Source organism: Thermothelomyces heterothallicus (assembly GCF_042370625.1).
Source record: "Thermothelomyces heterothallicus CBS 202.75 unplaced genomic scaffold P884_scaffold_8, whole genome shotgun sequence".
NCBI classification, from domain to species: Eukaryota; Fungi; Ascomycota; class Sordariomycetes; order Sordariales; family Chaetomiaceae; genus Thermothelomyces; species Thermothelomyces heterothallicus.
The window spans coordinates 758,427-781,541 of record NW_027192569.1 but is presented as its reverse complement, the minus strand read 5'-3'; the positions used below and the strand labels follow the sequence as shown (position 1 = coordinate 781,541).

At 56.1% G+C, this 23,115-nt stretch overlaps 9 protein-coding genes across 9 annotated transcripts; 6 read left to right on the top strand and 3 right to left on the bottom strand.

Moving 5' to 3' along the window:
* Positions 1-125: 125 nt before the first annotated feature.
* Positions 126-1,990, bottom strand: P884DRAFT_241588 (luciferase-like domain-containing protein; the record flags this gene model as incomplete). The annotated part of the gene is made up of 4 exons (XM_069440226.1): positions 1,779-1,990; positions 1,518-1,706; positions 1,175-1,422; positions 126-1,098 (listed from the first exon to the last, which is right to left on the bottom strand). Exons 1-4 carry the CDS (start codon positions 1,911-1,913, stop codon positions 126-128), a joined length of 1,545 nt encoding a protein of 514 aa, XP_069298557.1. The 5' UTR covers positions 1,914-1,990.
* Positions 1,991-2,889: 899 nt separating this feature from the next.
* On the bottom strand, positions 2,890-4,590 carry P884DRAFT_241586 (major facilitator superfamily domain-containing protein; the record flags this gene model as incomplete). The annotated part of the gene is made up of 3 exons (XM_069440225.1): positions 2,890-3,874; positions 4,017-4,267; positions 4,434-4,590. 3 exons carry the CDS (start codon positions 4,588-4,590, stop codon positions 2,927-2,929), a joined length of 1,356 nt encoding a protein of 451 aa, XP_069298556.1. The 3' UTR covers positions 2,890-2,926.
* A 1,023-nt stretch (positions 4,591-5,613) lies between these two features.
* P884DRAFT_276914 (uncharacterized protein) lies at positions 5,614-7,707 on the top strand (the record flags this gene model as incomplete). Its single annotated transcript, XM_069443016.1, has 3 exons — positions 5,614-5,742; positions 5,836-6,012; positions 6,103-7,707. The coding sequence occupies 3 exons, from the start codon at positions 5,614-5,616 to the stop codon at positions 7,705-7,707; spliced, it is 1,911 nt and encodes a 636-aa protein (XP_069298555.1).
* An 834-nt stretch (positions 7,708-8,541) lies between these two features.
* P884DRAFT_269034 (major facilitator superfamily domain-containing protein) lies at positions 8,542-10,478 on the top strand (the record flags this gene model as incomplete). The annotated part of the gene is made up of 6 exons (XM_069442248.1): positions 8,542-8,605; positions 8,697-8,925; positions 9,047-9,558; positions 9,652-9,731; positions 9,831-10,051; positions 10,121-10,478. The coding sequence occupies 6 exons, from the start codon at positions 8,542-8,544 to the stop codon at positions 10,476-10,478; spliced, it is 1,464 nt and encodes a 487-aa protein (XP_069298554.1).
* Positions 10,479-11,109: 631 nt separating this feature from the next.
* On the top strand, positions 11,110-13,396 carry P884DRAFT_291466 (luciferase-like domain-containing protein). The gene is made up of 8 exons (XM_069444101.1): positions 11,110-11,282; positions 11,356-11,496; positions 11,626-11,830; positions 11,912-11,924; positions 11,992-12,051; positions 12,153-12,709; positions 12,773-12,950; positions 13,067-13,396. Exons 1-8 carry the CDS (start codon positions 11,216-11,218, stop codon positions 13,289-13,291), a joined length of 1,446 nt encoding a protein of 481 aa, XP_069298553.1. The 5' UTR covers positions 11,110-11,215; the 3' UTR covers positions 13,292-13,396.
* An 854-nt stretch (positions 13,397-14,250) lies between these two features.
* P884DRAFT_269032 (uncharacterized protein) lies at positions 14,251-14,924 on the top strand (the record flags this gene model as incomplete). Its single annotated transcript, XM_069442247.1, has 2 exons — positions 14,251-14,299; positions 14,395-14,924. 2 exons carry the CDS (start codon positions 14,251-14,253, stop codon positions 14,922-14,924), a joined length of 579 nt encoding a protein of 192 aa, XP_069298552.1.
* A 1,155-nt stretch (positions 14,925-16,079) lies between these two features.
* On the top strand, positions 16,080-16,873 carry P884DRAFT_276911 (uncharacterized protein; the record flags this gene model as incomplete). Its single annotated transcript, XM_069443015.1, has 3 exons — positions 16,080-16,196; positions 16,244-16,435; positions 16,481-16,873. The coding sequence occupies 3 exons, from the start codon at positions 16,080-16,082 to the stop codon at positions 16,871-16,873; spliced, it is 702 nt and encodes a 233-aa protein (XP_069298551.1).
* Positions 16,874-17,718: 845 nt separating this feature from the next.
* P884DRAFT_269030 (uncharacterized protein) lies at positions 17,719-19,417 on the bottom strand (the record flags this gene model as incomplete). The annotated part of the gene is made up of 8 exons (XM_069442246.1): positions 17,719-17,756; positions 17,865-18,037; positions 18,115-18,200; positions 18,292-18,433; positions 18,538-18,740; positions 18,849-19,085; positions 19,177-19,231; positions 19,311-19,417. 8 exons carry the CDS (start codon positions 19,415-19,417, stop codon positions 17,719-17,721), a joined length of 1,041 nt encoding a protein of 346 aa, XP_069298550.1.
* Positions 19,418-21,673: 2,256 nt separating this feature from the next.
* On the top strand, positions 21,674-22,334 carry P884DRAFT_197763 (uncharacterized protein; the record flags this gene model as incomplete). Its single annotated transcript, XM_069438091.1, has 2 exons — positions 21,674-22,049; positions 22,144-22,334. 2 exons carry the CDS (start codon positions 21,674-21,676, stop codon positions 22,332-22,334), a joined length of 567 nt encoding a protein of 188 aa, XP_069298549.1.
* Between the last annotated feature and the right edge of the window lie 781 nt (positions 22,335-23,115).

Here is a 23,115-nt window from a genome sequence, read left to right as displayed (position 1 = left end):
ATACTCCAGCTCCCTCGCGCATGGGACGAACATCCTGAATCGAATAATTAATATAGAGAGAACCAGTGCCAGTCGGTAAACGAAAGCGCTCCATGTCCTCAATAATATGTGTCATGCTCTCCCGTTCATTTCGTCTCGGCCGCCTGTTGTTGCTCCTGCTCCTGCTCCTGCTCCTGCTGCTGCTGCGGCTGCGGCTCGTCAACATAGGGCGGGTCCTCCTTGTAGACGGCGTACTTGTAGGCGCTGCCCGGGTGGTCGTCCCGCAGGCCCTTCTGGCCCTTGCCGTAGATCTTCTCGCGCGCGGTGAGGGCTTCCTCGGGCGGGTCCGGGTAGAGGCCGCGGCGGCGCAGCTCCGGGACGAGCAGGTCGACGAGGTCCTCGAACGAGCCCGGGGTGGTGACGTAGGCGATGTTGAAACCGTCCAGGTCGGCCTCGCGGACCCAACGCTCCATCTCGTCGGCGACGGTGGCCGGGCTGCCGACGGCGACGGGGCCGAGCCCGCCGATGGAGGCGCGCTCGGCGACGACGCGCGGGGTCCACTCGGGCACCTCGCGGCTGGTGGTGGTGAAGGCGTCCAGGATGCTGCGGACCTTGTGCGCCTCGAGCGAGTCGGCCGCGGTGATGGGCTGGTCGAGCGGGATGCGCGAGATGTCGACGCCCGTCCAGCCGCTGAAGAGCACCAGCCCGCCCACCGTCGACGCGTACCGGCGCAGCTCGGCCAGCTTGGCCTCGGCCTCGGCGTCGGTCCGCCCCAGGACGGGCGTGAAGGTGGCGAAGAACTTGATCGAGCGCGGGTCCCGGCCCCTGGCCGCCGCCAGCGCCCGGATGCGCGCCACCTTCGGCCGCAGGATCGCCGGCGAGTGCGACGACACGAAGACGGCCTCGGCATGCGTCGCGGCGAACTCGGACCCGGCGTCCGACGTGCCCGCCTGGAAGAGGAAGGGCGTTCGCTGCGGCGACGGGTCCACGATGTGCCGGCTGCTGAGCGAGAAGTACTTGCCCCGGTGGTTGATGGTCCGGATCTTGTCCGGGTCCGCGTAGCTGTCGTTCTCCGGGTCCGGCGCGATGGCGTCGTCCGCCCACGAGCCCTCCCACAGCCTGCCGGGTTGTTTGTTTGTTGGTGTCGAGCCCATAAAAAGGAAGGGAAAGTAATAAATAATTAACTGCAACTCACTTGTACAGGACCCGGAGGTACTCATCCGCCTGGCGGTAGCGCTCGTCGTGCTCGATCGGGCTATCCAGTCCGATGGCTTTGAAGGCCGCTTTCTTCCATGAGGTCACAATGTTCCAGCCGATCCGGCCCTTGGTGAAGTGGTCCAGAGTGGAGAACCGCTTAGCCAGGAGAAAAGGAGGCTCGAACGAAGTAGAAGCCGTGATGGCGAAGCTGAGATTCTTGGTCACGGCCGCCATGGCGGATATGGGCTGTTCCTTGTCAGAATTTCCCAGTCCACTCCCGGAAACTGAACGAAGATGATATAACAAGGAAAGAAAGGATAAAGGATACGAGGCAGACCTACAATGGTGGGATCGGTCACGGGCCACTGTGCCGCCCTCCGGATGCAGTTGTCCAGGCTCCCTTCGTACGTGTCGTACCCGCCGTAGGTGTCTGCGAGGAACAGGGCGTTGATGCCGCCGCGGTCCAGCAGCTTGGCGAGCTCGATCCAATATTCCAGGTTTCGTTTCGTCGCTGACTTGTCCACGGGGTTCTGCGCTCTGCGTTAACAACCCAAGTGATCTCAACGGGGCGCCTAAGCTCCGGGAGGGGGACTTCGCCGAACCTTCCACTGGCCGGGCGACAGATGCCCAATGGTGGACATGTCAAAGGCGTTGAGAAGGATTTGCCTCTTTCCGCTATCCGCATGCTGGGTGCCGTTTGCTGCCGGCGTGGTGGTGGTTCCGTTTTCTTCAGCCATCTTCTTCGAGGTGACTAATTATTCATCCACTACCTGATGCTCGATGTGCTGACTCTGACGTCTCCTTCACGAGTGACCCCTGATTTTGAAATATTATTAATGTTTTCTGCAGAGCTGGTGTCCGCCGTCTCAACGACTGACGAGGACTGAATGAATGAGATGAAAAAGCGTTTAGTAGGTTCGCTCGGTACCATGTGTGACCTGAAATATCCCAGCGTCCCCTCCCCCCTTGTCATTCTGCTTAAATAATTACAACTGCCCTTCGCGAGATCTCCTTGCCCACCAAACCACCAAACCATCCAACCCACCGATACGGAACACTTCCGATGCTCGGCATCGCAGGAAGAGATGGGGTGGGTCGTCGCGAACGCGCTGTCGAGCCTGGGATGAGACCAGACGGCGGGGGAAGCATGCTGCAATAACGGCGCACATGGCGTGATCCGCAGCTCCATTCCGCGCGCACGAGGAGTTCGGGTTGTGAGATAACGGCGATGCATCGAGATGCACGTGTTGTTGTTTGAAATCACGCCATAATTAGGCTTCGGAAATAACTCCAATTGGGGATTCTTTCTCGGAGAGAAGCCAACTTGAAAAGTGCGTACAGTACATACAATCTACACTATATGACGGCAGGTGCGACCAAATACTAGTGCCAGTGATGACTAACTCCTTTAGGGCAACAGCTAACTACACTACTAAGCATTTTCGGGGAGGTTCGTTTCATTCCCAGACAGCCACCCCACGCCCCCAACCAACAAAATGTATGTACGGATTACAGTACAGTACATACATACTTCATACCCCACCTCACGATTAACGGTCCTCAATCTTCAACCCCGAGTCCGTCTCCGCATCGCGTCCACTCTTACCATCGCCGGATTTGCTTTCCTCCTGCGAGACGGATTCTACGTCTCGTGGGTGACCCCTGGGCGGTATGAGTTAGCAGGCAAATCCACGAAACTACGCACAGATAGGCGAGAAAAAAAAGAAAAAAAAGAAAAAAAAGGAGATAATTACTCTCGCTTCTCCAAAAAGAGGCGGATGATGTGGGCAAGGAGGATGAGGCAGATGGCGTTGGCGAGGACAAAGGAGTAGCCCTTTGTGAAGCGCGGGCCCTCGACGGTGCGGAAGACGAGCAGCGGGGTCCAGGCGGTGGTCGACTGGGAGACGGTGTTGATGAGGACGAGGGTGAAGGCGCGCTCGGCGGGGGAGGCGCGCAGCTGGGCGTTGACCCAGCCGTAGAGGACGCTCGACATGGCGACGGCCGAGTAGGTGGTCATGAAGGCGAACCAGAGGGCGGACTCGGGCACGTTCCAGACGACGAGGATGACGAGCCCGATCGCGTTCCACACGTGTGCCGCCGTGATGGCCCACGCCGGGCCCAGCACCAGATCCGAGGCGAAGCAGATGAGCAGCGTGTACAGGATCCCGAGCGCCGGCGCCGCCGACCCGAGCTCGTTGACGCGCGCGTTCGAGTACCGGCCCAGGCTCTTGAGCCACAGCAGGTACCCGCCCGTCGACGTGTTGATGCTGCCGTTCCAGAAGAAGATGTCGAGCAGGAGCAGGGCCCAGAAGCGCGGCCGCCTGCCCAGCCGCCAGAGCGCGCCCCAGGTGAGCGGCCGCGCTTCGGTCCCGTGGCCGGCGCGGGCGAGGCGGGCCCGGGCGACGTCGACGTCGTCGCCGCGGAGCACGATCCGGTTGGGGCGGTCGGGCGTGCCGGGCAGGACCACGTAGCCCAGGATGCCGATGGGGATGGTGATGAGGGAGCAGATGATGTACATCCACCGCCAGCCCGCCAGCCCGCGCACGCCCTCGAGCCGCGCCGACGCCCCCGCCTGGATCAGCCCGGCCGTGAGGGTGCCGAGGGTGAGGCCGACGTAAAAGACGCCGCCCCGGCGCGCGATCTCGTCGCCGCGGTACCAGGCGCCGAAGATGTAGTGCATGGCGGGGAAGAAGGCCGACTGTTGTTAATAATAAATCAGGCAAAATTTGGTTTGTTAATCGATATCAGCAAATATTTATAATAATAAACCCAGTGCGACTTCTCGGGGGACATTTTAATAATATATCCCTCGAGTAGGTAAATAGACAATTAATACACACCTCAAACAGACCGACGAGGAAGCGGTACGCGGCCAGCTCGGCAAACGAGCTGGATCGGTACTGCAGCAGCGTAAAGATGCCCCAGGACACGTCCAGGAAGGGCACGATCCAGTGCATAGGCAGGCAGGTGAAGAGGTACATGAAGGGGATCTGCCCTACGACGGCCCCGACGATGTACATGGTCTGCAACTGCACCAGCTCGTTGCCCTCGAACCCGAGGTCCTCCTTGAGGCCGGCGACGTAGGCATTGTCTGTCACGGGAGAGAAAAAGCGAAGGGGGAAAACGGGTCAGCGAAACGTGGTAAATATTAAGCCGCAGAAAAGTGAAAGCGTGAGGGCGAGGTGAAATTAATAGGTAGGTAGATATTATTCGGTGGTTCGGGACGGAAATCAGAAATTCAGGGGGGGCTTCTTTACTCAGGTTGGCTTGATCAATATATTTGGTCCAGTAGGCCAGCAGCGCGTACGGCACGATGAGCAGGTCCAGCTTGAAGATGAGTCTCCTTTCTCGGGGCGTGTCTTGGTCCGCAAACCACTGGATGTGGTACCACTTCTTTGTGTGATTGCCCGCCATCGTGGGCGCGTCGGGCCGCGGGTCGGACGTGTTGGCAATAAGTAAATAGTGTAATAATAATTATTATCAGGGCTCAAGAGCAAGCGTCAAGAGAATATGGTATGGGTCGACGGGCAATGAGAACAGTAAGGTGATCCTGGGCTACAGCATGATAATAAGTTGTTCAGGTAGGTGGATTTGTTTGCTGGCGATTTCTGATGGGGTTGCCCCTTGTTTTCATATACCTTTTTCATACACCTTGAGGATCGAGATAGATCTATGAACGGGGATCGGGTCTGAACCGGTCGACGCCTCCCAGAACTCGCTTATCAGTCAACAGACATCCTTGTCGAGGCTAATTATCTCGCCATAACTACGGTACTGGGTTCAGATCTAGCCGGAAAATTGCTTTTCGCGGCATGCCACGTTTACGCAATGGGGGCGTTGTGCTTGCGTGATGGAGTGGTATCCACTGCCCGCTCGTGCTTCTCAACCCCATCGCGCTCGCGAACCGGATACTATTATGTAGCAAGATGCAGGGAATGAGGGCACTCGGAGCCCGCAGGGGCCAAAAATACCATGTCACGCCGGCTCGAGGTGCAATCCGTCCCCATCTGCACGAGCCGCTCCTCCGTTGCCGGCGCTGTGGTACCCCCATCCAGGGTCCATGCCGAGGATGGTGTGGCAGCGTGGGGTAGTGGCGTGCTCGTCGCCGTTGCGGGCCGGGACCATTCACCGAACGCGACCGAGCTCTCTATCGACGGCGGACGGTGGGGTAGGTCATGCAGTTTATAAAAGAAAATCACCTGGGTAGCAGGACCAGTCCGGCGTCTCGGATTGCGTTGGACCAGAATTGCCTTGGCTGCTGCTCTAAGTTACAGGACTAAAGTTCGTCCCGAAAGAAAGAGACCAAGACACTTACTTCCCCCCTAATTAGTATCGCTTATTATCGACGAGCGACCTAGCGAGCACGCGCCTTCTGCTGTTCTTGGCGTAGCGAACGACAAAGGACTACGCAAGCCGAGGAGGGGACCGACTGACGACATGACGACCGTGATCGCCAACGGGCACGCCAACGGGCACGCCAACGGCGTCGCCCTGAAAGAGCCGGCGCTGGCAGCAGACGCCAAGGAGGCCCCCGTCCGGGTCGCCGAGGCCGCCGAGGCCGCCGAGGTCGAGACCCAGGGGGCGGCGGCCGATGCCACCCCGAACGGCACCGGCACTAACACTAACACCAGCACCAGCACCAGCACCAGCACGGCGGAGAAGTCGCCGCTGTACCCCAAGTCCAGGCTCAGCCTGGTCGACCGTTTCATCGACGAGCCTCGCTCCCTGAGGGTGGCCGTCATCGGCGGGGGTCTCGCGGGGGTCCTGGCGGGGATCCTGTTCCCGGCCAAGGTGCCCAACATCCAGCTGACCATCTACGAGAAGAATCACGACTTTGTGAGTCCTGCCCGCTCCCGCTCCAAACCCCTGTCTCAGTCCTGATTTTTTTTTTCTGACACATGTCCGCGCGGCAACGCTCGAATCCAGGGCGGCACGTGGCTGGAGAACGTGTACCCGGGCGTCCGGTGCGATATCCCATCCCACGTGTACCAGGCCACGTTCGAGCCAAAGCGGGACTGGTCCGACCAGTTCTCGCCCGGGGCAGAGATCCGGGACTACTGGCAGGGGGTGGCCCGCAAGCACGACGTCTACCGGTTCGCCAAGTTCCGGCACCGGGTCGAGGCCGCCGACTGGGACGCCGACCGGGCCGTGTGGCGCCTGGTGGTGCGGGACCTCGGCGCGGACAGGGAGACCGTCGACGAGGTGGACGTGCTGTTCACGGCCATCGGCCGGTTCAACGCCTGGAAGCTGCCGGACTACCCCGGGATGAGCGAGTACCGCGGGCTGCTGAGGCACGCCTCCAACTGGGACCCCTCCTTCGACCCGCGGGGCAAGAGGGTCGCGGTGATCGGGAACGGGGCCAGCGGGATCCAGCTGGTGGCCAACCTGCAGAAGGTGGTGGCCCGGCTCGACCACTACGCCCGCAACCGGACCTGGATCGCGGCGTCGTGGGCCGGCGACGAGCGGACGCTCGAGGCCCAGCCGATCCCGCCGGAGCAGCAGGAGTCGTTCAGGGACGACCGGACCTACCTGGCCTTCCGCAAGGAGCTCGAGGACAAGTACTGGCGCCGCTTCGGCAGCTTCTTCCGCGGCTCCGACCTCAACCGGGAGCTGCGCGACCGCTTCGTCGACATCATGCGCAGGCGGCTGGCCAGGAAGCCCGAGCTGCTCGCCCACATGATCCCGGACTTCTCTCCCAACTGCCGCCGCCTGACCCCGGGGCCGGGCTACCTCGAGGCCCTGACGGAAGACAACGTCGACTACATCCGCACCCCGATCCGCCGCCTCACCGAGACCGGCATCGAGACCGAAGACGGCCGGGTCCGCGAGGTCGACGCCATCATCTGCGCCACCGGCGCCAACGTCGACTCGGTCCCGCCCTTCCCCATCCGGGCCCGCGGCCGGGACCTGCGCGACCTGTGGCGGCCCGACGGCGCTGCTGCTGGCGAGAAGGAGAAGGAGAAGGGGGAGGAGAGGGAGGAGGGCAAGGAGAGCGAGTCCTACGGGTTCCCCTACACGTACCTCGGCCTGGCCACGCCCGGGTTTCCCAACCTCTTCTTCGTCCACGGCCCGCACGGGACGGGCCCGTCCGGGACGGTGCCGCACAGCGTCGAGACGCAGCTGACGTACTACGCCAAGGTGCTGCGCAAGATGGGCCGCGAGGGCATCCGGTCGCTGCAGCCGTCGCGGCGGGCGGCCGACGACTTCCTCGAGTACGCCGACGCCTTCTTCGCCACCACCGTCCTGGCCGACGGCTGCAGCTCCTGGTACAACGGCGGCCGCCCGGGCGGGCGCATCCACGGCGTCTGGCCCGGCAGCGCCGGCCACGTCACCGCCGTCCGCCGCGAGCCCCGCTGGGAGGACTGGGAGTACGAGTACCTCTCGGACACGGGCAACCGCTTCGCCTGGTACTTTGGCAACGGCTGGACCAAGAAGGAGCAGGATCCCGCCTCCGACATGACCTCGTACCTCAAGCTGCCCAGCGAGATCGACCTCAGGAACCTGCACGAGCCCTGGTGGGATCTTCCATGAGCGTGAGGGCAGTCAAACAAATACTTAATTATTAGCACAACAGGGAGGCGAGGAGGGACTGGAGGACATGTGTGATTAATTACTTTTTTTTCATTTTTTATTTCCAACATGAAATTTAGTTATGAATTGGACTAAACTGTATCGCCTCATGGTCCATCAGTTGATGTCCGTCCGCTCGCTTTCTTTGCATTCCCGTTACTTAACTAGGCCATGGACGCCGCATACACACCGCCCGAATATCGGGATGATTACTCCAATTTACCACAAAGGAACTAAAATTCCGCAATAAGATAGTATGCTTCGTCAAGAATCTGGACCCCATTCCTGCTCCCTTGCTCGCAACAACTGCCGGTCGCCATGTCATACCTCTGATCGCTGGCTTGGACTAGCTTAGACCCCTAACCAGCTATCCCATTCACGGAATGTTTACCTGAACACTGGGACGAACTAGGTGACCGTCCGAAGGCGACAGGGATCCGCGTCGCTTGGCTATCGTGGGAGAAAGATGGCGTGCTACTCCCCATCGCTGGCGCAAAGGACAAGGGGTGGTGACCTCACCAGAGCGCAGAGAGCTCCCAGCTAATATTAATTATTATCTAGCAAACCAGACTTTCGGGACAGAAAACGAGCCCCAGCATATATAATTAATGCAACCTCACCACGCAGAGGGCAGTTTGTGCAAGCAACATTAGCCGCCCGAGCGTACCCTGTCGTGGCTTCCCCTCGTCGCTTCTGCTTCAATTAAGATAATAATTATCACAGCACTCTGCGTGATAATATTGCATATTAATTAAGCCATACGGATCACAGCTGGCTCAGTGCCAGTCAATAATTATGGCGGATGTTTCGCGAGACAGTGAGAGCGAAAATGCTCCTCCAAAGGATCAGCAGCACCCAGGTAAGTAGAAGAAAATATTTACAGGAAGAGAAAGACGGGGAGAAAGGAAAGTTCTGTGAGAGCGCACCGCCGGTCTGACGCGATGATCCAGTCCGATGGTACCGGTCAACCTTCTACAACATGACCATCCTCGGGCTCTGCAACCTCGCGGCCCCGGGTATCTGGGGCGCCATGAACTCGCTCGGGGCCGGCGGCGCCGCGAGCCCGCGCCTGGTCAACGCCGCCAACGCGCTGACCTTCTGCCTCATGGTCGTCTCGTGCTACTTCTCCAGCGCCCTCGTGCACTACATCGGCATCAAGGGGGCGCTCATCTTCGGGACGTGAGTGTCTTCCTCTCTCTCTTGTTTCTGTCTCTCCTTCTTCTCTTATTATTTCCCTCCGTGTCTCGCAGAGCGCAGGGCTGACAGAGTTTCAAATAATAATATGTCTGGCTAACTGCAGAATCGGGTACGCGCCCTACGCGGCCGGCCTCTACACCAACAACCGGTTCGGGACCGAGTGGCTGACGCTGTTCGGCGCGGCGCTGTGCGGCATCTCGGCCGGCGTCTTCTGGATGGCCGAGGCGGCCATCGCCATCGCCTACCCGGAGCCGTGGAACCGCGGCAAGGCGCTGGGCTACTGGCTGACCTACCGCCTGAGCGGCCAGATCCTGGGCGGCGCCATCAACCTCGGCCTCAACGCGGACCGCAACGAGGCCGGCAAGGTCTCGTACGCCGTCTTCCTCGTCTTCATCGCCATCCAGGCCGCCGGGCCCCTCGTCGGCCTGCTGCTCAACAGCCCCTCCGGGGTCGAGAGGAGGGACGGCAAGAAGGTCAGCCTCTCGATCGTGCAGAACCCGTGGTGGGAGATCAAGGAGACCACCAAGCTCTTCTTCGGCAGGAACTTCCTCCTCCTCGTCCTCTTCATCGGACAGGCCGTCTTCGCCGAGGCCGTCTTCTTCACCTACCTCGCACGTAAGTCGCTGATTAATCATTATTCGCGATTCACAAAACACGGGGCAGAGCTTGATTAATAGCTAACATGTCCCTCTTTTTCTCCTTCTGTAGTGTGGTTTAGCGTCCGATCCCGCGCGCTGGGTTCGTTCTTGTCCGGCATCGTGGCTGTCATCGCGGGGAACATCCTGGGCGTAAGAGACCGACCCCCTCTCCCTCCGTTCTCTTCTTTTGTATTTTGTCCATTAAATACTTTAAATTGGTCATATGCTCATGCGACTTCTTCCGCGCAGCACTGGCTAGACCGCACCAAGATCTCGCTCAAGACCAGGACCCGGTCGTCGTTCGCCGCCATCGTCATCCTCCAGGGCGCCTGGTGGATATGGGCCACCGTGCTGGTAACCCGCTTCCACCGCACCAGGCCGACGTACGACTGGTCCGATTCGGGCTTCGGCGCCGCCTTTGGCGTCTTTGTCTTTTTGACGCTCGGCTTCCAGCTCAACTATCTGTTCCTGTAATCATGCCCATGCTGCTCCTCTCTTTATAATATTTGGCTGACTCGACCCCCGCCAAAAAAAAATAGGTACTTCATCATCCACAACCTCGCGCGCGACGAGGCCGAGGTGATCCGCTACGCCGCCCTGCTCCGCGGGACCGAGTCGGCCTGGCAGGCGCTGAGCTACGGCCTCGGGTCCATCGCCATCTTCGGCGAGGTCGGCGGCGTCTACCTCAACTTCGGCCTCTGGGCCGCAGCCGTCCTGCCCGCCTGGCTCGTCCTGCGGCACTTTGGCGCCCGCAAGGACGGCGGTATCGGCGGCGGCGAAGGCGGCAGCGGAGGAAAGGTCGTGACGGGGGCCCGGGGGGCGACCGCCCAGAGCGGCAGCACCCCGGACGCGCCGAGCCCGGCGGAGGAGACTGAAGCGGACAAGAAAGGGTGGTAATGGGCTTGCTTTCTCTCTGTGTGTGTGTGATAAGCGAAGCCACTGAATTAGGGGGCTTTTGGTTGTACACTCATCCAGCGAGGTCGGATTCCTCCGGGAATGCTAGAGCTTATAATTAATTAGACATGCATAATTAATTATCAGCCATCCGTGGATTGAAGGTCTGACGAACCAAATACACCCGAGTTGTTGTTAATTAGATAATATTTACCGATCTCTGTTGTATTTCGTTTATTCGCTTCCTGACAGGTCCCAGAACGAGAGACTAGCAAAGTGTGGTTCTGAGAACTCCGACCGGGTCCGACAGTGTGTAAGCAGCGGTCATCGATGGATTCACTGCTAGGGCACCTCTCCACATCGGACCGCGTAGAAGAAAAAAAAAATCCCAATGGAGAGGCTAGCGTTGGGAACGAGTGGTCCAAACGCAACCCCGCTATCCCTCAGCAGGCTTTTACCACCGCTGCAATCAGATCATCCGCACCACGGATGGCGCAATTGCGGTTCTCGGGACACGAGCCGAAAACCGGCCCCGGGCCCGTCGGCTCCCCGTTCCCGGCCGCCCCCATATCAATCCCGTGAGGAGCTCATGTGAGGAGGCGACGGGGCTGTTTGGTTCACAATTTCCTTTTTCTTTGTTTTCGGTTGTGTGGCAAGAACGCACTCAGAAAATAGTCATTGATACTCGGAAAACTTTTTGCTTAATTATTTTCTTTGTCAAAGATCAAGTCCCCGGAGCGATGGCGTCACAAGCTGCGGAGGCCGGGCCCAAGAAGAAGTTGGTCCTGAATGCATTCGTTGAAATGTGTAAGTGGGAGAGCGTCAGAGTTGATGTTCGTGGTGGTCCTTCTTGGCGCTAACTCGATCCTCTCGTCACCAGGCAGCGGGCACCAATCGCCCGGTTTATGGCGCCATCCAGAAGACAAGTCCTGGGAGTTTGACAAGATCGAGCACTGGGTCGAGCTAGCCAAGCTTCTGGAGGATGCCAAGTTCCACGGGATATTCATCGCCGACGTGTTGGGTAAGCCGTTGCCCGCCTTCCCCCCCTTTTCTCCCTTCCCTTTTCGGCTTCTCCCCTTTTCCCATGACTTTCCTCTTGCTGTCACCAAGGGAAGAGACAAAAACGTCTCGGCTGACCAGCTGGCTTCAGGCGGATACGACGTCTACAAGAAGTCGCTCGAGCCCGCGCTTGTGTCCGGGGCCCAGTGGCCGGTGACGGAGCCGCTCGCGGTCGTGCCGGCCATGGCCGCGGCGACCAAGAGTATCGGGTTCGGAGTGACCATCTCGACGACGTACGAACAGCCGTACCACCTCGCCCGCCGGTTATCCACCGTCGACCACCTGACGAAGGGCCGGTAAGTCACTGATAGCTCCGAGGAGTGCCTGATGTAACTAACTGCTGTTCCTCGTTCTCTGGACTGACGGCTTGGCTTCAGCGTGGGTTGGAATGTACGAAGGCCATCCCCCTCCCGTGTGCCGCTTTAGGCGTTTTAACTGACCCCTTGGTGACGAGTAGATAGTAACTAGCTACCTTGACTCCGCCGCGCGTAACTTGGGTCGCGAGGAGCAGCCTGCGGTAAGGGACTAATTAACTGATTTCCCCACTCAAGAAAACAAATAAACTTGATATGAGACAAAGGCCGGCTTTCTAACGCGTGTTATTGCCGAGGGCCGCAGCACGACGACCGCTACGCCCAGGCGGAGGAGTACATCAAGGTCATGTACAAGCTCTTCAACTCGTCCTGGCGCGACGACGCGGTGCAGCTGGACAGGGAGCGCGGGGTGTACACGGCGCCGGAGCTGGTGCGGCAGATCAACCACAACGGCCACTTCTTCCGCGTGCCGGGGCCGCACATCGTGCACCCGAGCCCCCAGAGGACGCCGCTGCTGCTGCAGGCGGGCACGTCGCGCGCCGGCAAGCAGTTCGCGGCCCAGCACGCCGAGGCCATCTTCGTCTCGGCCCACTCGCCCGCCGTCGTCGCCCGCAACATCGCCGAGGTCCGCCAGATCGCCCGCGACTCCTTCGGCCGTGACCCGACCTCGATCAAGGTCCTGGCCCTCGTGACCCCGATCCTCGGCGCCACCGAGGAAGAGGCCCGCGCCAAGCTCGCCGACTACCGCCGCTACGCCTCCCACGAGGGCGCCCTGGCCCTCTTTGGCGGCTGGACCGGCATCGATCTGGACCAGTACGGAGACGACGAGGAACTGCGCCAGGTCGAGAGCAACGCGGTCAGGTATGGGTGTGCATATAATAAGTAGCTTCTTCTCTTGCCCAATTATTAACCCGGAAACAACAGGTCGACGGTCGAAGGCTACGCGCGCTTCTCGCCGCACAACTCCAAATGGACCAAGCACACGGTTGCGGAGCACGTCAGCATCGGCGGTAACGGCCCCGTGATCGTGGGCACGCCCGCCCAGGTGGCCGACGGTCTCGAGACCTGGGTCCGCGAGGCCGACGTTGACGGCTTCAACTTTGTACGTCTGGCCTGCTTCCCTGCGCCGACCATTCTTTTTTCTTTCCTTCTTTCGATGCCAATGGGGCTATTGAGGACCTGAGCTTGAGCTGACCTAATATGCTGCTCCTGCGACAGGCGTACGCGCTGTTCCCGCAGTCTTTCAAGGACATCATCGACCTGCTGCTCCCGGAGCTGCGCCGGCGGGGACTCTTCTGGGACGACTACGCCGTCCCCGGGGGCACCTACAGGGAGAACTTTTACGGCGTGGCCGGGCAGAAGTACCCGCCCGATAACCACGTCGCCGCCAAGTACAGATGGCGTGCCGGCGTCCCTGCGGCCGAACATCAGATCCCGGAGTAATTAATTAGAGCAAAGCGAATAGGAGAGAACGGGGCTGCTGCAACTAGGTTCAAGCCTGTACTTGATAATATCACTTCGCATTTTTACCATTGAATTAAATACCGTTCCTCCATGATAAATGCTAAAAACGAATAATGATAATTGTTTTCACGTCCATGTATGTATTTGCTCCGTAGGCCTATTCGCCTCTCCGTATCCCAGGTGTCTGTTTGCCGACCATGATGTCTTGGCGAGTTCCTGTCGTGATTAGTCTCAAACTGGAGGGGTTGCAGTATCGCGCTCTCTTCCCAGCGCTCCCCCAAGGACAAGCGCTCAGTGTAACCTCCGCTTCATAACGGCGCCGGAGGAACAGGAATAACTAAAGTAAATAAGTGATTATGCCAATTTATGTTGGTGCACTTGATTGCTATGCTTCCTATTTTTATTTCTTTTTTTTTTTTTGAAAGAGAGGGTTGGAAAGAACAACAACCGTTGCTTAAGGGGGGACCAGTTGAAGGGGGTTTCTTCGACACAGCTATGAAACAGCCCCCACCAGATTGCCTCCTTCGCTTGCTATGGGCAACACTGAGGTTCCATTACATATTAACAACAATCAGATCTCACACCTTGCATACGGAATACCCGTGGGTTATCCCTGTTGCTGTATAGCCTGATTTCTATTTTCAACCCGGTAACTCGGCACGGTCCGGGCCTGACATGAGACGAACCAAAAACTTAAGGGCAATCCCCTGGCGCTGGGCGATGAGCGTCTTCTCATACTACTTAACCGCCGATCCTCATCGTGCCTTCTGATCTTCAACTGTTTTGATCTGTATTCCTTCTTTCTGTCTTTTCATTGGTGCTGGCATCATTCGCTTCTCGTGTGTATTAGTCCAAGCGAAACTTTTTACCTACCTATTTCACAGAGAGAGAAAAAAAAAAAAAAAAAAAAAGAACGCACGCACACAGAAACGCTCAAAATGAAGTTCATCGCCGCGTTTGCTCTTACCGCCGGCTTCGCCGCCGCCGGTACGCATCATCCTCCGCCCGATTTCACACTTCTGGGCAAACTCTCTCGCATTGCGTTCAACCAGCTGACATGGGGTTCTCGATTAATTAATTAGCTCCGGCGGCCGTCGTGGAGCGACAGGCCAACGGCGCCTGCTTCGTCATCGGCAACCAGGCGCTGCCCAAGGAGACGTCGGACGTCGCCGCGCAGCTGCGCAACCGGGTGACGTGCGACAGGTCGCGGACGACGATCGCGGGGGTGCCGGACGTGTCGTCGGGGGGCGTGACCTTCTCGTCCGTCAACTTCGCGACGTCGTCGTCCCAGACGCCGCTCGAGTTCGCGCTCGACCGCTTCGCGACCCCCACGCCCCTGCGCACCGCCGACCTGGCCACCTTCCAGCGCCGGCTCGACGTCTACCTCGCCACCGAGGCCGGCATCCGCTCCGTCGGCGGCAGCCTCGCCATCAAGCTGCCCAAGTTCTTCCTCCAGTTCCAGCTCTCGCGCATCCAGACCGCCCAGGGCAACCCCCCGACCGCCCCGGACGCCCAGGTCGACCACCTGCTCGAGAAGGTGCTCAAGAACTCGCCCCGCGAGAGCCAGGCGTTGCGGGACCAGGTCACGGCGCTGGCAAAGGTCTTGTCTTGAGATTGTATTAATTAACCCGTGAGCCGTGAGCCGTGAGCTGCGTGGGATGGGCGAGAGCCGGGAGACTGGGGAACTGGATGCAAAGCTTTGTCATTGCCGGGCCAGATGCGAGACTGATTGTGACTGGGACAAGCGAATCGTATAGAGAGAGGGCTCTGTGGCTGAAGAGAGGGTTCCTATATCGTAGGACGTTGAAAAGACTGCCGTCTATGTGGTTGAAGAAGATAGGGGGGTGTGTGTGTGTGTGCCAAGTGTTTCCAGATGGTTTTGGGGGGGATTTCAAATCCAGGGGGGGGGGGCCACTTATCCTTCACGCGAATGCTGAGCAGCGTGATACACACATTCTTGAGCAGCATACCGATTTATCAGTGCTGCATCACGTCTAATCCCCGAAGCAATGTCCGAAGCAAGGTGTATATAGGTGACCTGACCAAACCCCTTGTACTTGAGCTGACCAAACCCCCTGTTAAGCGAGCTCGCTTAAGCTCGCTTAAGCTGACCTGACCAATATTCTAAAAAATAGGGAATTAATTCTAAATCGATTCTAAATTAATTTTATTATAGATTATATAATCTTACCTAATATATATAATTTACTATTTTTAGAGCTTTATTTTAGAATTAATTCTAATTACTTTTTTAATTAGTTTTAATTTAGTCTTAAAATAATTCTAAATTAATTCTAAACTAGTTCTAAACTAGTTTTAAAAGACTTTTTAAATATATTAATTTTAAAAGTAATAAAATCTAATAACTAATCTTTATAGTTTTATTAAATTGATTTAGAATTCATTATAAAGCATTTAATTATATTCTTTAAGAATTGTAGGGAGGGATGAAGTTGACCTGACCAGTCTAAAAAATTTGAAGTTTTGGTCTGGTCAGGTCAGCTTAAGCGAGCTCGCTTAACAGGGGGTTTGGTCAGCTCAAGTACAAGGGGTTTGGTCAGGTCACCTAAGAACTGCCGAAGCAATTAGGTCCAACTCCCCCTACTGATTGGCCCAGCCACAACAGCACTTAGACATCCCGACACTGCCCCAGCGCCTGTGGTACGCACTCTGCAGGGTTAAGTTATAAATAACCCCAGCAGAGCCCGTTTGTCGATCCTTATCCCGCCAACCTGAAGGAGCTACCCCGACGCTTTCACGGCTTAACATGTCCAACGGTGACGAGCCAACCGTTAATGTCTACCATGCCTACTGCCCCCCAGGAGTGAAGCGGGTTCTCGCCATAGGAGGTAGTGCCTTTATTGGAGAGGTAGACGATTCGACTGTCTTTAAATATCCACTGACCCCCGGCGGAGCCATGACCCGCTCGAGGTTAAGAGGAAGCTCTTGGAAATCATTCTACCGTATGAGCGTATTAATATGGCATTTAAAGGCTTCACGGATCCGGGAATCTTCCTAGAACGCGCCACCGATGATACTATTGCCGAATATATATTTAAGTCCGGCAAACCACCCCCTTCGGTCAAGCAGGGGCTCGCCTGGTGCCGGGAAGTAGCCGAGGCGGTCATATAGATTTATACCTAACGAGTCCTCCATTACGACATCCAGCCCACGAACCTACTCCTCGACCAGGATCTCCACATCAAACTTTCCGACTTCCAGGGTAGATACTTTTCGGAGGATGGCAAGGTGCTTCTTGACGGCTGGAGTACAGAGCCCTATAGGTTCTCCTGCCCTCGAAACGATCCCTTCGACGCGAATGTCAAGACGGACCTGTCTGCGCTGGGGTGTACCATCTATTTCATCATGATAGGCCATGCTGTCTTTCCTGATATCATCGACGGAGAAGAGGGATGGTATGAGAACGTAAGGGGGGTTTTGAAAGGGGTTTTTCCCCAGTATGGACACGCGTGTAGTACCGTCACCCTGAAATGCTGCCTAATTAACTTTGGAGAAGTTAGGAGAGCGAGCACGAAAGCAGAACCAAAGAGAAATATATGATTGAAAAAAGGAAAAAAAAAAAGCTGTCTACCTACCCTGCTGAAAAAGGCAACAGAAACGGATGAACGCAACAACTGATGTAAGCACACGAGGCTTTTAAAGGAAGCCAAAAAACAAGGAATGAATTACGGACGGACCCTTTCGCTTCTAGAACCACTGCCGAAGCTACCTTAACCAGGTCTCGCTCGGCCTCTTTCCACTTCCCTGGATGGCAAGTCAATGTAAACGGTTGTATTCAACAGCCTATTATAAGCGGCCGTCCGGCTGTAGCGTGTGACGTATCATACCCCTTGTATGTACGTGTCTGTACGGGGAATAAAACGAAGCCAACTTGACATTCTTACCGGGTTTTCCGTGTGGTCAGCGTCGTTCACGCCGGGATGGAGCGTGCAAGGGAGGGCGCCGAAAGTGGCATGGATTGTCACCTGGCTGGTGAGAGTTTTCGTCCATAGCGGAACTTGGCCACGCAGTAACGAAAAGCTCGAATATAATTAGTTGCCCGTGTTAGAAAATTGGGATTCTCCTACCTAGCATTCTCACACTATTCCACTCAGCTGAGTTGATACATGATCATCTCCCGATCAGCTAACAAGACAAGTTGTTGAAAAAGATGGAACGAGACGCAATGGTTGGCGTACAAACGGCCTCATCTCGGTTATAGAACGCGGGAAAAGGTATCTAGATGGGGTAACTACGCGGTGAAAGTGGAAAAGAACGACAAAATAACGCTCCTCTCTCCATTCTCTAGGCACGTAGCCGGCAGCGATATTATATGTCCCAATCTTGGAAGGCCACAGCAACCCCTCCTCCCCGAAGCTGTGACCACGGCGCAGCGCAGAGATTTCTTACATGACGTGGTGGCCTCCGGGCAGCTCATCGAGCCCTGTCATTCGCAAAACGCCGTCAGGATCCGAGAACACCGCAGAGTTGCAGATACATCATAATTACGCATCGGAAAGAAGAAGGAAAGAAAGGGTAGGGGAGCACTCACAGCCCTCGTTGTCCTCGTTCACCACCGGGGCCACGTTGCAGGTGTTGGCCTTGTCGAAGCCCTGTGTGGTCAGGCCGTTGCAGGTCGGACCGAAGCAGCGGTTGTCCATGGCGTGCTGGAGGGCGTCGCCTTGCCACCCGAAGACGTAGTCGCCGTGTTGGCCGTAGCCCGTGCTGTAATTATTATCGGGAAACGGGGAGGTCAGCTTTCGTTCAATATGTTCCCTTTTTCTGATTGGGGGAACACGTACGGATCGCCGGTGGACAGGACAAACGGCTGCGAGCCGTCCTCGGGCCAGTCCTGTGGGTTGTTGAACGCGGTGGTGTCCCAGACAACCTGCCGTAGGTGTGAGAATATGAATAAGTAATTGTTCTTTCCACAGACTCGGACATCTCATGACCGGTGTGACGGTACTTAAATGACTTACTTCATAGTGCACCTGCGGGATCTTGACCGGGTGAGACTGGGGGCACTGGCCATTCACAACGGCGAAGGGCGCCGGGCCGTCCACGGGGTGGGCGACGTGGTCGATGTGGTTGGGCGAGTCGAGGTTCTGGCCGTCCCAGCAGCTGTTTGGTTGAACAGATCAGGTCAGCCCATGGATTTGGTTCTATAGGTTTTTGCACTGCCACAGAAAAGGGGGGTGTTATTGTCATTCGTATCGTCGACGTACATGGGGAAGATGACGCTCGAGCGGATGCCGCCGGGGCACGGCTTGGTCGGGAAGGTCTCGGTGTCGCGCTGCGGGTCGGAGCAGGGCGCATAGATGTTGCCGCCAAAGTTGGGAGCATCGTAGCAGCGGAAGCAGCTCTGGATCTTGGAGCCGAGGCCGGTCGAGTTGCGGCGGTTGACGTCGCCCGAGAACATGCGGAAGCCCTGGCGGGGTGGTGGAGGGAGCACAGCGTCAGCAGAGGTTCCCCTTGATTATTCACGGAAAAGGGGAGGAGGGGAAGGAATGAGCCAAGCCCGTAATTAGCAGCATACCGGCTTGAACGCGGTGACCGTGTTGGGGCCCGGCGCGGTGTAGTAGACAGTGATGCCCGCGTTGGCGTCACCGATCATGTCGTTGACCATCTGCGGAACGCGCTTGAAGCTGCCATTGCGGGCCCGGAAATAGACGTTAGCGGTCCAGTAGTTGGACAGGTCCTGGGCGAAGGTGCACGTGGTGCAGGAAGCAAGCTGCGAGATGTCCACCGTGGGCATCGAGGCGTTGAAGGCGTTCTGGCCGCGGTCAGTTAGATCACTTAGTCAGTGTTTGTCTGTGTGAAACCAGGTCTAATTAGCAAGATGTGTCGTCGAGGAGGGCACTTACGCCGCCGACGATCTGGTGAACGTGGGCCGAGGGAATGTTACCCGGCTCGACGAGCCTGAATAGCATAGGGTTAGCAGGCTAACCCCCCCCCCCCCCCCAAATTTTTTCTTCGTCGTGAGCTTCAGGGAACATACGGGTCGATGCGGTCGATGGTCAGCTGCGAGCAGCCGAACCGTAGCATGGTGGTGCTGAACTGCGCCTGGACGGCGGCAGCCGCCACGAGGAACTCCAGCCAGAACATGGTGTAGGGTCTTCTAAACGTGTTTGTTTCAACTTTGTGTGTTGTGGGAGATATATAATTACACGCTGCCCGTTGTTTCTTCACGAGACCAAAAGAAACACAAGCGATATAGTCGATCAAAAACCACCCCCAGGACCGCCAACGTTCCTTAAAATCCCCCGAACCATGAAGATCGACTCTCCAGAAACCTTCCATTCTTGGAACCTGGGGATGGATATCACAAGTAAGTGCCGGCTGGGAAGGGGCAAGGTTGCGGGGGTGGGATTGGCAGCGTTTTACTATATCCAGACCTATCAGAAACGACAGCCTTGATGAGTTGGGTTGCCTATATTGCATTTTACCGGACGGACAGGCTAGGGCCAAGAATTGGGAGGGCACACGATAACAGCCAGTCTTATAACTGGGTAGTGTTGTATTTGAGTACGCCGGCAGGCGACATTGGCAGTGGTAGAGCCGGATACGGCAAGCGAAGCTATGTCATATCCAACCGTTTGGGAGGATTAATCAAAGTTCGGATGCCCGGAGTATGCTGGAGACTTCTCGCATTCCAGGTTCAATATCCGTTCATCCCGGCCCCCGTTTCTAAACGAGGAACCTCGGATGGCCAAACATATACCACGGTCCGATATTAAACGTTGCCAAAGGTGCACTTGCCGATCAGCGCCATCAGCGCCGTGTTCTCAACCCGGTAGAGCAAAACATCGGTTCCCCGGCGGCTTCCGCGGCATTCTCTAGAAATGCCAAGGAAACCGCCGTGTCCTGAGCAATCACTTCGAGACAATACGCGAGACGTCATACTCAATTAAGGTAGGTAGCCATACAGCTACATCGTTTCGTCTCTCGGTCCCCCCGGCGAAGGTCTTTCCAAGATTGTAGCCTGCCATGGCAGTCTAGTGGCCGATTCTTCTCCCGCGGATCCACGACGTGTTCTTCGTTTTGCCCGACGAGCATGATGGTAATCTTGAGAAGAGAATCAGTTGAGCGTAGCAAAGTAGCCCTGTTTAACTATTAATACATCAAGTGGTTAGATTTGTTGGCCTAATTAACATTAAATTAAGAGCCGTCCCCACGGCTGTTGTCAGGTTGGAGGCAGCAACAGAATTAAAGTATTAGTCGAAGTACTGATTCAGGTAATTATCATCGATACGAACTTGCCCTTTCTCTTGCGCTATTAATTAATTATACAGGCTAATTAATACTTAACATCAAAGACAGCGATCCTAGTTATATTAGGGCATGACAAGGAAAAAAACCAGCTTCCGACTCCATGTCAAATCCCCGGTGTATTAATACTGAGGAAAAATAATAATGGACAGGTAATGAACCAAGAGGGAAAGAAAAAATAGGGTAGGAAACACCAAAACGTTGTAATAGGCTGAGCATTCGCAGGAAGGTGCCACCTGGGACGTCATGATCAATCCAAGCTCCTCCGCATTGAACCAGTCGAAAAAGCTTTCTGGTGAAGCGGGCCGGTCCCAAATCCTGTTGGTCGGACGCAGGGGCGGCTCGTGGTTTCCCACGTTCCATGCATTGACAATACCGAGCCAGCATTGGCGAGATTGCGCGACAACTTGGCTAGTAATTAATTTCGCAGCACCGCATGGGAGAAAACCCACGATGCTTGGCATCGCCAGCATTGCGACCAGACATTCAGCTGCAGACACATAACAAAGCCCCGTGACTGGTTGTCCGCATGTCCGTAGAGCGAGCAGGAAGCTTCGATCCTTGGCCGCCTAATACCACGATAACCTCGAGCATCTCGACAGGGCGTATTATTATAGGTACAATGGCGTTGCAGCGAAAGTCAGAACCTTCTGGTTTTGGCCGTTTTTCTTGTGTTGCTTTGGCTCCTGCTTGGTGCGATCCATGTCAATGAGGGAATCATTGCGCTCGGTAAATAAGGTACCTTGGGTATTAATCAAGGCTTATTCTGGTCAGCAGCATCCTTCTAGTATAACTAGGTACCTTACCTGAGTGCTGACCCTAACCTCCGACTAGCCTCGGGACTTGAGAGGCACGATGGAAGCGCCGCGTAAGCATCTCCAACTCGAAGGCAATGAGAAGCACCGAGATGCTCGCCGTTACCGAGACTCCTCGGCGCTTTGTGAGCCGACGGGACTTATAACAGGCAGATATCTCACCAAGGTATACTTGCGTCGTTCGACTCCGTCACACATAAACAATAATTAATTAAGTACCTAATTAGTTTAACTCCTATTAATTATTCCACGTCCCTACCTTATTTGATCCCTCATGATGGCCCTCCACGACGTGGTCAGCAATCTTGTTTCGACATTTTTCAGCAATCCCGCCCCATTTCACCTGCTTTTCTACTCGGCCCTGCTCGGCACCGAACTCTTCCAAACCTTTGTCAACACCAAAGTGTGCTTCGCCGCTCTTCCCCGCTCAGCGTTCACCACTTTGCAGAAGCGCCTCTTTCCTGTCTATTTTGGGACACAGACAGCCTTGGTCATCCTGAGCGCCCTAACCTTTCCACCACATGGCCTTTCCTCCTTGATTCTACACAAGGGGAACTGGATTCCGTACGCCGTTGCACTTGGCACTGCACTCTTCAACCTCGTAGTGTACGGGCCCCGGACGCGACGGGCGATGGTGAATTGCATTCATCAAGGTAACAGGCATAAATTATACCCGAAACAGAAAAGAAAGGAGACAAATAAAACAACTTCAAACAGCAAGAATATTTGTTGACATCATGTGCACAGAAACTCGCGACAAATTGCATGCTGGGGAAGAGAGCCGTGTTGACCGCGAACCATCTCCCGACATGCAGCATCTTAGGAAGTCTTTTTCAAGAAACCACGCCATGGCAATCCATATCAACCTGATCTCCATTGGGGCGATGGTGTTTCACGGTTGGAGATTGGGCTCCAAGCTGGCTATCGGGGTGGAATGAGAGGCACAGAGGCATTAGGTATCGCTGCGCAAAGAAATGTTCGGACACAACAGACAGGTCTACGGGTATCTGACTCGAAAAATACAACTATTCAATCTACCATTTCTTCTCTCTTGTTACGCCTCCGGAGTAACTCTACTCTCTTTTTAAAGGACAGCGGGAGTTGTCTGAATGCACGTAACTACATCAACCTGTGACCTTCCAAGCTCCTGGGCTCCCACCACACCAAGGTACTCCAAAGTCCTATCCACGGAGACTCTTGCACGGCGAGAGAGAGTACGCAGTCCCAATAGCCATGATCCTAGCACAGCATGTGGAAACCTTCGGGACAGCAGCCGAGGCTAGAACCGTGGCAGCCGCAGTTGAGACCACCCGGGTTGCAGGCTGATTATGGAATCTGCTGGGCCGACGCAGGTGCAAGTCGCCCGCTCGGTGGGCATGGCGGACACCGTTACGACCATGGTGACAAGGGTGGTAGCGAAGAACCGTATGTTTACTTGCTTGACTTATCTGAATTCTCGATGGTCAGGCCAAGATGTTAATGCAAAAGTGATGCCGGAGTTGTTAATTAATTACCTCTTCTCCGAAGATGGATGGCAGGTTGCTTATTGATGTCCGATGAGTAATTACCCCAGCGATTTTGATGTCGAACGTGAAGGGTACCTAGGCAGGACATCGAAGAGGATATGTGTTGAACCACTTATTATACTTTGAAAAGGACACAGAAATATCTCTTCGAACCGTGCCTTGCACACTACCTTCCAAATGTACTTTGCATAGC

Excerpts from the sequence above, each read along its gene's own strand:
- P884DRAFT_291466 (XM_069444101.1), top strand. The coding sequence starts at position 11,216 with ATGGCGTCACAAGCTGCGGAGGCCGGGCCCAAGAAGAAGTTGGTCCTG. Across the intron at positions 12,052-12,152 it reads GTCGCGAGGAGCAGCCTGCG|CACGACGACCGCTACGCCCA; the intron begins GTAAGGGACTAA and ends CGAGGGCCGCAG. Across the intron at positions 12,951-13,066 it reads ACGTTGACGGCTTCAACTTT|GCGTACGCGCTGTTCCCGCA; the intron begins GTACGTCTGGCC and ends CTCCTGCGACAG.